General features: G+C 40.6%; 1 protein-coding gene across 3 annotated transcripts in view; it reads right to left on the bottom strand.

Annotated features, from left to right (window-relative positions):
* Positions 1 to 2,837: 2,837 nt before the first annotated feature.
* The window catches only part of EPS8L2 (EPS8 signaling adaptor L2), a 238,811-nt gene continuing 226,659 nt past the window's right edge, over positions 2,838 to 14,989 (bottom strand). For 2 of the 3 annotated variants that reach the window (XM_077287807.1, XM_077287808.1), the window contains exons 21-22: positions 13,428 to 13,560; positions 3,055 to 4,890 (exon numbers count right to left, since the gene is read on the bottom strand). In XM_077287807.1, coding sequence (XP_077143922.1) covers positions 4,819 to 4,890; positions 13,428 to 13,560 — 205 coding nt within the window. In that variant the 3' untranslated portion in view covers positions 3,055 to 4,818. Of the gene's footprint in view, positions 4,891 to 13,427; positions 13,561 to 14,989 lie in introns of all 3 variants that reach the window. The other variant, XM_077287809.1, reaches the window with a different exon arrangement.

Below are 14,989 nucleotides of genomic sequence, written 5' to 3'. Positions count from 1 at the left end.
ATTTACTGCAGTTTTTTTGCGGATTTTGTGTGGATTCCACCTGTGGTATGACACCTGTGGATTCCTATTATGGAGCAGGTGTAAACCGCTGCGGAAAGCAGCATAAAGAATTGACATGCTGCGGAATAAACAACGCAGCGTCTCCACGCGGTTTTTCCGCCTCATGTGCACTGCGGGTTTTTTTTTCCATAGGTTTACATGGTACTGTAAACTCATGGAAAACTGCTGCGAATCCGCAGCAGCCAATCCGCTGCGGATCCGCATCAAAATCCACAACGTGTGCACATAGCCTCAAGGACCTTTCTCTTCACCTGTTGTGATTGTGATTGTCAATTTTCCCCTGAATCTGGTGTTACTTTTCTTTTGTTCCTGCTCCTCTCCATTCTTTTCAACCCTCTATTAGTCCAGTCTTTTTAGCTGTATAGGTGTGATCCTCTCAACCACTACCAGAAAAATTGAAGACAACGCCCACTTGGCTAAAAATACTACCTGTATATACAGGGAAGAAAGGACCATATTTCAGGAACAGAGAGGTGCAGGAACAAGAGAAAAACAGTGCCAGATTCAGAAAAAAAATGGCATTTACACAACGAAACAAGAAATTACATAAATAACAAATGAAAGGTCCGTTTTCAATCATTAGTTTATGCCACTGAGACTTTCCTGCTACCATAACGGCATAAAGTAAGTTCCAACTTTAGTTGTTCAATGTAAAAGCTATAGGTCGTCAACCAGCCTGTATACTAGTATACATATCCTGCTCAGCACTTCTTGACTGCAGTGGTCTCTCTCCATGTCTGTACCCCTCTTCACCTTGCGTGCTTACTTGGTACCCCTACACTAACAGGAATATTCACCACATGCCCTGGGAGTTAGAGATGAAAACTCCTCTTATTTGCCATTCATTGCAATGCACAGCATGAAAGAATACATTTATAAATACGGACATACATATTATAAATAGTTATGTAGTCTTCTAATTGCACTTCCTTAAAGGGGTTGTCCATTACTTAGATAATAATGGACTATCCTTAGCAATCTGATTTCCAGCTGCTCCACTGATCAGCATCTCCTGCTGTCAATGAACGCTCCTTACACTGTCCACAGAATTTTCTAGGGTATGCCACTCACTCCATTAGTAGTTGTGCTACAGTACCTGACAATGGCCTTGGTCCCCACCATTCTGATATTAATGACCTATTGTAAGGGTGAGTCATCAATATCTAAGTCCTGGATAACACCTTTAATATCAGGTATATTAAAGAGGACCTGTCACCAGGTCTAAAATGACCAGGTTTGCTCTTATTTTATTCCTGCTGCTCACCTGAGTATTCAGATTGTTTTTTAAATGTGTAAATTCGCCATATGGTTCCAGAAATACAGATGTTTTTATTTACTGTTATTGTTTATGGTCTTTACCAAGGGATCGATGTTTACAGGATCCTCTGGGGCGTGTCTTTAGGATATTCTGTATAATTACCCTGTAAGCTCCACCCCTTTGTAAAGCCCATACAAACTAGCACTAAATAAAATTACCCACATTTCTAGAACTGTATGGTGGATTTAAAAAAACAAAAACAAAAGCACAACAGCATTTGGGAGCTGAAGGAATAAACTAAAGGAGTCCCAACAACATTTTTATTTACCGTAATAATCCCTCCTAATTGCCTATCTAATGATGTGTCAGTGCATTAAAATACTTTCAAATTTCTGTCGTCTTGTGTTCCAGAGTTGTTCTGGTCTCACTTGACCGCTCCTCTTCGTTGCCCACTCATGTAGGGACTGTTGTTTGGAGTGGAACCACTTCCTTCAATGTAAGACTATGGAGCCTCAGAACAAGGTTCCATAGACTTATATTGAGAAAGTGATTTCCTGTTCACGCATAAACCCCAGTGTGATCCAGTTATTCTTCTTGCAGGTCACATGGGCCAGAAGAGGACAAGAGTGTCGCTGTAAACTGAGGAAGACAGTGATTGGAAAGTGTTTTAATGCATTACATAGGCAATTAGGATGGATTATGAAATAATAATTTTGTCAGGACTTCTTTAAAGAAGCAGTCCTTCCATCAAAGTTTTTATCCTCTAAATATATTGCAGTCCTCATATTGTGTACTTACAACTGCTCATTTTGCCCTTCAACCCAGTTAATTCTTCTCTTTTACATTAGGTCTATGACATCACGTGATTAAAACAGATTAGCTGAATCCTTGTAAGCTCTATGAAGAAACAGGAGGTCTGTATTCACTGCATGAGTCATCATTAGAACTTCAATTGTACATCACTGCAAAGTCCCTGGCAAGGGGAGGAATGGAGCAGCTGGGACAGGAGTTGAAGGGAGGGCGGAGCTGGACTGCCAGGAACTTTAAAGTGATGTAGAATTGTAGTTCTAATGATGACTCCTACAGGGAAAAGATACTTCTTATTTCTACATAGAGAAAAGATAAAAGAAGATTTGAAGGGTTAAAAAGGCAAAATGAGCAGTTATAAGTACACAGTGCTGTATGATATGACAATTGCAATATATTAAGAGGACAAAATGTTAATGGAGGTGCTTCTTTAAGAGAAAAATATGATTATTTATAACCTGGTGACATGCTGAAAAAATAGCTGGAAATGTTTAAATTGAAGGAACTTGCTTCTTTAATGTATCATTTTATTTTTACATTAGTCATATAAAATGTCAGGAAATATATTAGATTACTTTTTCTCCAAAGGAATGAGGGTGACAGAAGCTGGTGGGTAATTAAAAGAAAGCATTAAACAAAACTAAGCACATAATTTTCAGGAAACCCTCTTCTTGTCTAATAGATAATATACAACTTTTTTTTTTTTTTATTTCACGTACACGTTATACCTGGAATACACACTCACACACATAAAATATTCATGTTATAGGCAAGTAGTGATTGATCATCGAGCTCCAAGTCATTTAGAAGGGGATTTACAATATTTTTGGAAATAATATTAGATAAAGAGCTTAAGTCACTATTTATATAACTTATTTTTTGTAGTTTTTAATTTATTTTCTTTAATATTTTTTTTTTTTACTTTTATTAAAGTAGTTGTGTACTTTAGTTGGAGAAACAGAAAATCAGTGTGGGCTATAATAAAAATAACTGATAACTGCTTATCTTGCTAACAGGAACATAAAGTATTAATATAATTCCGATTGGTATAGTGCTGTATATTTATTTCACTTGTAATGCTCACAAACTTTGCATAAATCAATGGTACAAGCGCATAAAAGATACTTTGTAGTACATCGTCTCAGAGAATTCAGTTTCTATCTCCACTTATGAGCCACTTCTTTCCCTCTTCTCTGCCTCTTCTCATTCCACACTTTAAAAAAACAGCTGAGATCCATATTGGCAAGACGGACTTCCAGCACAGGGATGTGTCAGGTAACAAAGCATATAACAGTGTATTTAGAGGAGAGGGGGAAGGAGGACCGTGGAGCACTCAACACCGTGAGAAACCAGAGGCAGGCACAGGCAGATTGGGCTGCAGGTTCTAGGGATTTTATTTCACTTCAGTGCTGGATTCACAGCCACACAGCACAGTATTGTTTTCTAATGACTTTTATGCCGCTGTAGTTTCTGTCTGTGTGCAACAAAGAAAGAAAAACAGAAATCCGTCTCTCTGTGTGTGTATGATAGACATCATAGCAGTTAGTCTCCACACACTAGCTCAGCAACAACTGAAAATTAGACATAGAGCCTACAGAGGAGAAAACCAGTGCAGCATGCAGGATACAAGTCATTATGGATAGAAATTGTGTTATTCCTCATATACACACGAAACCCTAATCTGAAAAGTTACCTGAAGCTGCAGCCACCACTAGAGGGTGCTATGGAGCTCATCGCATACAGTTTATATGATCAAACTGAACTGAATACAGATCAAAACCATCACTGATTAATATAAAACAAAGAAACATCAGATTAGTATTATTGGATTGTTGACTAGAAAATGTCCTCTTAGTTGAGCTAGAGCCATTAGTAGGAAAAATATATTTTTGTAATATATTTGGAACACAAATGTTAAATTTCTTATTGCATTATTTATTTTATATCACAATATTCCTTTTTTATTTCCATTGTTAGATTTCATTAGTTCTGCCTAGTCCAAGCAGAACCCTCCTCTGTCGCAGCATCTTATGCTATTATGTGCATGGTAAAAAATGAGCAGAATAAGGGATATTTCTCATTAACCTGCTGAATGATATGACCAACTACATGCCCTTCATTTCCAGTGGAATGGAGATTTTTCTACATGCCTTGCAAAAGACCCTTGGTAAGACTGTCTCTAATGCCTCGGCAAAAAAAAAATAGTTTAAAAAATAAAAGTACATACATATAAAAATAATACTTTCATGCAATACTTATAGCTCTCTTCCCTATTCACCCTTTAACTGCTAGCAGGACAGTTGGCCTCATAGGCAGCAAAGAAAGCAAAGTGTTATAGAGATGATATATATCCGTGAGATATACAAACATAAATATATGCATTTTATATATATCTATACATACATGCAGATATCCTCTAGCAGGTTCTGCTACTGACACATGCTTACAGGCAATGATGTTTGGTGGCAGATATTCTGCAATCCACCACATTCCCCACTAGAGGGCATGATAAAACTTGCTGTACATCTATGTATACATTTATATATGTTTCTTGCTGACTTCCATTTTTCTCTCTTGTTCTTTAACAAGTTATGAATGTCAAACCATAGAACTTATACAGCCAGAGGCATAAATATCTGCAGCGAGTAATTTTGCAAGGCTACGTGGGTAGAGAAACAGAAAGGGGAGATCTGCTAGTTGGTGCTTTCAACCCTCTCTTGACGTCGTTTCATGATTTCCTGAAGTTCTGATTCACCCTGACTTCTCTGCAAGAGAAAAAAATCAGAAAAGGGATCAATAAGGGCTAATTCAGAAATCAGTGATTTTTCTCATGCGAAAATAAAATATTTGCGTTTTATCAGGGTGTCCTCAGAGTTTGGTCAGTGTCAGTTTTTACCATCAAAGTTTGACCTGTGTTTTATTTTATTTTTTTCTCAGAAAACAAAAAGGAACTGTTGGAGGTTTCTCCAGCTTCTCGTATCGAATAGTCTGTGACAAATGGACAGCACACAGATAGCCTTCGGGTGCTGACCCATTTTTGCCATGAACCATTGACTTGAATTGGCAAGTTTGATTCGATGCTAGGATAAAAATCGGACATGTCTCAATGATTTTGTATGGACCACTTAGGCTGTAAAAATACACAGACATGTGAACAGTTCCATAGACTATAATACTTACGAGTTCTATCTGTGAAAACCACGGATAGAACTTGTCCGAGAAAAATGGTGATTTGAATGAGCCCTAAGTGTCTGCAAATAAGGCCGGGGTCACACTAGACCGTAATACGGACGAGTGCTATGCGATAAAAAATCGCATAGCACTCGGCCCAATGTTAATCTATGGTTCAGCTCCCATCATCCGATATTTTCTCCACCGTATTTCGGATCCGAGGGAACTCGCAGCAGGCTGCGATTGTCAGCGTATCTCGGCCGAGACTCGCCAATGCAAGTCTATGGGTGCGAGTAAAAATCGGATTACACACGGACCATGCGTGTGCATTGCGAGAAATACGCAGCGGTGTTCTATAGAAAAGCCGGTAATTCAATTGCCGGCTTTGCATTTCTCCTTCACAAACCCGACAGGATATGAGACATGGTTTACATACAGTAAACCATCTCATATCCCCCTTTTTTTTGCATATTCCACACTACTAATGTTAGTAGTGTGTATGTGCAAAATTTGGCCGCTGTAGCTGCTCAAATAAAGGGTTAAATGGCGGAAAAAATTGGCGTGGGCTCCCGCGCAATTTTCTCCGCCAGAATGGTAAAGCCAGTGACTGAGGGCAGATATTAATAGCCAGGAGAGGGTCCATGGTTATTGGCCCCCCCGTGGCTACAAACATCTGCCCCCAGCCACCCCAGAAAAGGCACATCTGGAAGATGCGCCAATTCTGGCACTTGGCCACTCTCTTCCCACTCCCTGTAGCGGTGGGATATGGGGTAATGAAGGGTTAATGCCACCTTGCTATTGGAAGGTGACATTAAGCCAGATTAATAATGGAGAGGCGTCAATTATGACACCTATCCATTATTAATCCAATTGTATGAAAGGGTTAAAAAACACACACACACACACATGATTTAAAAGTATTTTAATGCAATAAACACAGCGGTTGTTTTAATAATTTATTGATCTCTCAATCCATTTTCAGACCCTCGCTTGGCAAAACAATAAACACACAATATACATACCCTCTCTGATGTCCTATCACGTCCCACGAGGTAATCCATCTGAAGGGGTTAACTAATATTACAGGCACGAGCTGCGATAAACCACTCGCTCGTGCCTGTAATCCCCGGGTGCTGAAAGGAAAGCATTGACCTACATTTCCTTCAGTCGCGGTGATGCGCCCCCTGGTGGATGTCCTCATATGACCTGGAGCGTGGGAAAAAGTTCCCAGGCTGCAGTTCATGAGAACATCCAGCAGGGGCGCATCACCGCGACTGAATGTAAGTATAGATCACTGCTTTCCTTTCAGCACCCGGGGATTACAGGTACGAGCGAGTGGTTTATCGCAGCTCGTGCCTGTAATATTAGTTAACCCCTTCAGATGGATTACCTCGTGGGACGTGATCTGACATCAGAAGGTATGTATATTGTGTGTTTATTGTTTTGCCAAGCGAGGGTCTGAAAATGGATTGAGAGATCAATAAATTATTAAAACAACCGCTGTGTTTATTGCATAAAAATACTTTTAAATCATGTGTGTGTGTGTGTTTTTTTTAACCCTTTCATACAATTGGATTAATAATGGATAGGTGACATAATTGACGCCTCTCCATTATTAATCTGGCTTAATGTCACCTTCCAATAGCAAGGTGGCATTAACCCTTCATTACCCCATAGCCCACCGCTACAGGGAGTGGGAAGAGAGTGGCCAAGTGCCAGAATAGGCGCATCTTCCAGATGTGCCTTTTCTGGGGTGGCTGGGGGCAGATGTTTGTAGCCACGGGGGGGCCAATAACCATGGACCCTCTCCTGGCTATTAATATCTGCCCTCAGTCACTGGCTTTACCATTCTAGCGGAGAAAATTGCGCGGGAGCCCACGCCAATTTTTTCCGCCATTTAACCCTTTATTTGAGCAGCTACAGCGGCCAAATTTTGCACATACACACTACTAACATTAGTAGTGTGGAATATGCAAAAAAAAGGGGGATATGAGATGGTTTACTGTATGTAAACCATGTCTCATATCCTGTCGGGTTTGTGAAGGAGAAATGCAAAGTCGGCAATTGAATTACCGACTTTTCACAGATATCGCGCTGAATGAAATATAAATACAGAATATATATATATGTGTCTCAATGACATATATATATATATATATATATATATATATATATATATATATATATATACTGTATATATGTTTTCCCGAACATTTGAGCACATAAATCCATTAGATGTCGGTTTTGCAAGCTTGCGAGAAAATCTCGGCATACGGATGCCATACGGATGACACACGGATGTCACATGGATCATTTGATGCGAGGAAATCGCATCCTCGCACTGCACACGGATCACTGTTTTTGAAACATTTGTGCGATTCTCGGCCGTGAAAAACGGACCGTTTTTTTATACGTTAAGTGTGTCCCCGGCCTAAAACATAGTGTTTCAATTTTTTATACCAGCACCAGTCTGTACTCAAGAGTAAAAGGCCAATGGACCAGTAGTAGGTAACTAGTCCCCTGGTTTGGAGGGGGGCTTCACTTTTCCATCTCTGTACTGTACACAGTTCTAAGTGTTTGCTAGGCTTTCCCGTGAATATACACATACATGGTTACATTGCTGGGAGGACATTTGCTGGTTATCACTAATCCCAAGAAAAAAGGGTTCCACATTTGTAGCAAAGAGGTGGTCAGCCATGCTTTATTTCCCTCCATGATAATGAACTGCAGATGCAGAAACTACTAATAATTAATAATAATTTTATTTCCATAGTGCCAACATATTCTGCAGCACTTTACATTTTAGAGGAGACTTGTTCAGACAATAAAGACATTCCAGAATAACAATAATCACAAAAATCAACAGATTCCAGGAGTGAATTCCTTGTTCGCAAGCTTACAATCTATGAGGAAATAGGGGAGACATGAAAGGTGGATGGTAACAATTGCATGCAATGTATAATCAACCCACCAATATAATAAATAGGGTATTCATGCATTGCTGCATCAACTGGTCACTAACCAGTATGTGTACATTCATAGAGGGGTATTAAGTGCATGTAGGGTGTGTGAACAGATGGTACGAGGGTCCAGATTTTGAAGCAAATTTTGTATGGGCAAAAAGGATAGTTAAATATGTTAAGGTGATAGGCCAGTCTACAGAAATGCGATTTTAGGGCATGGTTAAAACTATGGGTTTTGGGGATTAATCGGTGTTCTGGGTAATGCGTTCCAAAGAATTGGCGCAGCTCACGAGATCTCTTGGAGACGGGAGTGGGAGGATGTTAATCTTAAGTCATTAGCAGAATGGAGGGCACGGGTAGGGTGGTAGACAGATGAGGGAGGAGATGTAGCATGGTGCAGAACCGTGGAGCGCTTTGTGGGTGAGAGTGAGGAGTTTATATTGAACTATATATCGGATGGGTAACCAGTGCAACGACTGGCACAGGGTAGAGGCATCGGTGTAGCAGCTTGTGAAGAATATAATTCTGGCTGCTGCTTTCAGGATGGATTGGAGAGGGGAGAGTTTAGTAAGAGGAAGACTGATAAATAGAGAGTTGCAATTGCCCAGTCAAGAATGAATAAGAGCAACAGAAAGAGTTTTTCCAGAGTCAGAGGTAAGAAAAGGTTGAATTCTATAAATGTTTTGCAGGTGTAGATGATATGAGCGGGCGAGTGATCGGATGTGGGAAGTGAAGGAAAGCTTGGAATCAAGAATGACCCCAATACAGCGGGCATGTTGCTGGGGGGTAGAACCACACACGGAAATGGCAATATCGGGCATAGGTACATTAGTGGAGAGAGTAATCACAAGGAGTTCAGTTTTTGACAGATACAGTTTCAGATAGAGGGAGGACATCATGTTAGAGACAGCGGTAAGGCAATCACTGGTGCTGTGTAATAATGCAGGCGTGATGTCAGGAGGAGATGTGTATAATTGGGTGTCATTGTCATAAAGATGGTACTGAAAACCAAATCTACTGATTGTTTGTCCAATAGGGGCAGTATACAAGGAGAAGAGGAGGGGGCCTAGGACTGATCCTTGAGGAACCCCTACAGTAGGGTGAAAAGGAGAGGAAGAGGAACCAGGAAAAGATACAGTGAAGGAGCGGTCAGAGAGATAGGAGGAGAACCAGGAGAGAATGGTGTCCTTGAGGCCCATGGAGCGGAGCATAGTGAGGAGGAGCTGATGGTCCACAGTGTTGAATGCTGCGGAGAGATCCAAGAGAATTAGCATGGAGTAGTGACCATTAGATTTAGCTGTTAGTAGGTCATTAGAGACTTTAGTGAGGGCAGTTTCAGTAGAGTGCAAAGAGCGGAAACCGGATTGTAGAGGGCCGAGAAGATAGTTATCTGAGAGATAGCGGGTAAGACGGGAGTGGACCAAGCTCAAACAACTGGGCGTGTTCACTGTTTCCTGATTTCTGAATATGCCTAAAATCAATTTTACAGCTGGCCTTGCCATATGCTAATAGGAAAGTGACTAGTCTTGGAGGGCATTGTTTTTCCTAGACTAATCGTCCCACTAACCATGTTATTATGCACCTATGGTTGTGAGTGACATAATTTGCAAGAGCAGCGCAGCAGTTCCTCTTTGCAAATCTGAGCCTTACTGTCAATGCACAGTGAAGCTAGGTGTACACTCCCTGGCTTCATTGGCATACCGCTCATACCCAGTGAGGCAGCAGTGACTCAGACAGCTGTTACTGCCAGCTCATCGTCATTCTTTTGGCTGGCTGAGTCACTGCTGCATCACTAGGCATGCTCAGTACACCGATTCACTTTCCTGCGCATTGCCAGGGTGGCAGAGATTTGCAAAGAGCAAGGGGTGATATAGCTCTCTGATTAAGACATAACTATATTTAGTATTCACATACTATGAAATCACTGTGTTTATCCCTCTACTGTGACATCACTGTTTATTATCCCTCTACTGTGACATCACTGTTTATTATCCCTCTACTGTGACATCATTGTTTATTATCCCTCTACTGTGACATCACTGTTTATTATCCCTCTACTGTGACATCCCTGCTTATTATCCCTTACTATGACATCACTGTGTTTAATATCTCTGTACTGTGACATAACTGTTTATTATTCCTGTACTGTGACATCACTGCTTATTATCCCTTACTGTGACATCACTGTGTTTAATATCTCTGTACTGTGACATCACTGCTTATTATCCCTGTACTGTGACATCACTGTGTTTATTATCCCTGTACTATGGCATCACTGCTTATTATCCCTGTACTGTGACATCACTGTGTTTATTATCCATGTACTGTGACATCACTGTGTTTATTATCCCTGTACTGTGACATCACTGTGTTTATTATCCATGTACTGTGACATCAGTGTGTGTATTATCCCTGTACTGTGACATCACTGTGTTTATTATCCATGTACTGTGACATCACTGTGTGTATGTATTATCCCTGTACTGTGACATCACTGTGTTTATTATCCCTGCACTGTGACATCACTGTGTGTATTATCCCTGTACTGTGTCACCACTGTGTGTATTATCCCTGTACTGTGACATCACTGTGTTTATTATCCCTGTACTGTGACATCGCTGTGTACATTATCCCTGTACTGTGACATCACTGTGCACATTATCCCTGTACTGTGACATCACTGTGTTTATTATCCCTGTACTGTGACATCACTGTGTGTATTATCCCTGTACTGTGACATCACTGTGTTTATTATCCATGTACTGTGACATCACTGTGTTTATTATCCCTGTACTGTGACATCACTGTGTTTATTATCCCTGCACTGTGACATCACTGTGTGTATTATCCCTGTACTGTGTCATCACTGTGTGTATTATCCCTGTACTGTGACATCACTGTGTTTATTATCCCTGTACTGTGACATCACTGTGTTTATTATCCCTGCACTGTGACATCACTGTGTTTATTATCCATGTACTGTGACATCACTGTGTACATTATCCCTGTACTGTGACATCACTGTGCACATTATCCCTGTACTGTGACATCACTGTGTTTATTATTCCTGTACTGTGACATCACTGTGTGTATTATCCCTGTACTGTGACATCACTGTGTTTATTATCCCAGTACTTTGACATCACTGTGTGTATGTATTATCCCAGTACTGTGACATCACTGTGTTTATTATCCCTGTACTGTGACATCACTGTGTTTATTATCCCTGTACTGTGACATCACTGTGTTTATTATCCATGTACTGTGACATCACTGTGTGTATTATCCCTGTACTGTGACATCACTGTGTTTATTATCCATGTACTGTGACATCACTGTGTTTATTATCCATGTACTGTGACATCACTGTGTGTGTTATCCCTGTACTGTGACATCACTGTGTTTATTATCCATGTACTGTGACATCACTGTGTTTATTATCCCTGTACTGTGACATCACTGTGTTTATTATCCCTGCACTGTGACATCACTGTGTGTATTATCCCTGTACTGTGACATCACTGTGTTTATTATTCCTGTACTGTGACATCACTGTGTTTATTATCCCTGCACTGTGACATCACTGTGTTTATTATCCCTGTACTGTGACATCACTGTGTTTATTATCCCTGCACTGTGACATCACTGTGTTTATTATCCCTGTACTGTGACATCACTGTGTTTATTATCCCTGTACTGTGACATCACTGTGTGTATTATCCATGTACTGTGACATCACTGTGTTTATTATCCATGTACTGTGACATCACTGTGTTTATTATCCCTGTACTGTGACATCACTGTGTGTATTATCCCTGTCCTGTGACATCACTGTGTTTATTATCCCTGTACTGTGACATCACTGTTTATTATCCCTGTACTGTGACATCACTGTTTATTATCCCAGTACTGTGACATCACTGTTTATTATCCCAGTACTGTGACATCACTGTTTATTATCCCTGTACTGTGACATCACTGTGTTTATTATCCCTGTACTGTGACATCACTGTGTGTATTATCCAAGTACTGTGACATCACTGTGTTTATTATCCCAGTACTGTGACATCACTGTGTTTATTATCCCAGTACTGTGACATCACTGTGTTTATTATCCCTGTACTGTGACATCACTGTGTTTATCTTCCCAGTACTGTGACATCACTGTGTGTATTATCCCTGTACTGTGACATCACTGTGTTTATTATCCCTGTATTGTGACATCACTGTGTTTATTACCCCTGTACTGTGACATCACTGTGTGCATTATCCATGTACTGTGACATCACTGTGTGTATTATCCCTGTACTGTGACATCACTGTGTTTATTATCCCTGTACTGTGACATCACTGTGTTTATTATCCCTGTACTGTGACATCACTGTGTGTATTATCCCTGTACTGTGACATCACTGTGTTTATTATCCCTGTATTGTGACATCACTGTGTTTATTACCCCTGTACTGTGACATCACTGTGTGCATTATCCATGTACTGTGACATCACTGTGTTTATTATCCCAGTACTGTGACATCACTGTGTTTATTATCCCAGTACTGTGACATCACTGTGTTTATTATCCCTGTACTGTGACATCACTGTGTTTATCTTCCCAGTACTGTGACATCACTGTGTGTATTATCCCTGTACTGTGACATCACTGTGTTTATTATCCCTGTATTGTGACATCACTGTGTTTATTACCCCTGTACTGTGACATCACTGTGTGCATTATCCATGTACTGTGACATCACTGTGTGTATTATCCCTGTACTGTGACATCACTGTGTTTATTATCCCTGTACTGTGACATCACTGTGTTTATTATCCCTGTACTGTGACATCACTGTGTGTATTATCCCTGTATTGTGACATCACTGTGTTTATTATCCCTGTACTGTGACATCACTGTGTTTATTACCCCTGTACTGTGTATATCACTGTGTTTATTATCCATGTACAGTGACATCACTGTGTTTATTATCCCAGTACTGTGACATCACTGTTTTTTTCCTCGTTGTAGGAGGGGGTCTATAATTATGTTACCATATGTCGCCATCTTTCTGCATAGGAGGACGATGGAAATTGGATATATTGGGTGTTCACCTTATGTAAAGTAGCTAGCTCACCATCACCACAGTGGATGTTAATGTAATGACTGTATTTACCTCTAATTGAGACTTTTGCACAGCCAGCTGACTATAGACCCTTGCACCTTCTTCTCCACACACTTTTTTCAGCTCTTCTTTATTAAGAGAGAAAAGTTGTACTCCATTTAATATGCCCAGCTGTCCTGAGGTTCTGTAGAGAAGGCACAATATCCATTAAAGTTACATGACCACCATAGAATGACCCCTACTGGCTCATACTGTACATATAGTGTTCACATTGTCAAGATGTCATTGTCACTTGCATTACACTATTCTATCCAGAAAATGTAATGTCCATTCGATCAGCTATAGGTCAACCGGGGTGTAAAGGAATTGTAGTTACATTTCTGGTAACCTTTAGGCCATGTTCACACGCTGCGGTTTTTGCTGCGGATCCGCAGCGGAATTGCAGCTGCGGATCCGCATCCTTTTTCCATTCAGGTTACAGTACAATGTAACCCAATGGAAAACAAAACCCGCTGTGCCGACGATCCTTTTTTCCCCGCGAAAATCCGCACGGATTTTCTGCGGAAAAAAAGAAGTACCATGTCAATTCTTGCTGCGGATTCCGCTCCTGTTTTCAACATGCACCAATAGGAAAGTGCTGTTGAAAACCCGCAGAGGAATCCGCAGAAGAAACAGTCGGAAAATCAGCAGTGCAGTTTTGCACTGCGGATTTTCCAAAACAGGACCTGAAAAAAAAAGGATAAAAAAAAAGGATAAAAAAAAGGATCGTGTGAACATAGCCTAAATAGAGCTTTTATGCAAGGCTTTGCACAAGCTACTCAAGTTAAAGGGAATATGTCAGTAGTTCTTTTTTATGTAATCTGAAAGCAGCACCATGTAGGGGCTGAGTCCCTGATTCCAGTGACGTGTCACTTACTGTGCTGTGTGTTACTGTTTCAATAACATGTTTTATCAGTAGGAGATTATTACAGGACTAGGCGTCTTGTGCCTCATAGTCAACTGCTATGTATTACCCCACCTCCACCACTGATTAGAAGGTTTCTGTCAATACAATGTGTAGACAAAGCTGCCAGTGTTGTGGGTGGGGTTATTGAGAGCTCAGTACTCTGAGCACTGCTAGATCTGCAGCAGATAAAACAGTGATTGTATTAAAATGACAGCATGCAGACCAGCAAGTGAAACATCGCTGGAATCAGGATGTCAGCCCCTACATCATGCTGCTTTCAGAATACATAGCAAAAACCTGCTGACAAATTCTGTGCACCAGGTATGGTGAGGAAGATACAGTCACCTTACTATCCCATGATGTTATTGTCAGAGTGTGTTGACGGCCTCTGCAGGTGAAGTTTAGTATTACATGCTGGCGTTTCAAATGAATGTCCCACTGTGCAATACATGGGCAGCTCTTTTTGAGTGACACCCTGCTGTCCGACAGACAATAATTTATGGAAGTAGGGGATATAATAGCGAGGACCATGACAAGGGTAGAGTAGAAGGCTTTATTTACAGTTACACATCACTGCCATATTTGCCGATGTCCATAACGCCCCTTTCACACATCAGTTTTGTGCTATCAGTCACAATCCGCCGAATTTTTAAAAAAATGAATTCAG

This window comes from Ranitomeya variabilis, chromosome 2 (genome assembly GCF_051348905.1).
Source record: "Ranitomeya variabilis isolate aRanVar5 chromosome 2, aRanVar5.hap1, whole genome shotgun sequence".
NCBI classification, from domain to species: Eukaryota; Metazoa; Chordata; class Amphibia; order Anura; family Dendrobatidae; genus Ranitomeya; species Ranitomeya variabilis.
Note: the sequence above shows the minus strand (reverse complement) of the source record. Positions and strands in the feature narration are given on the sequence as shown.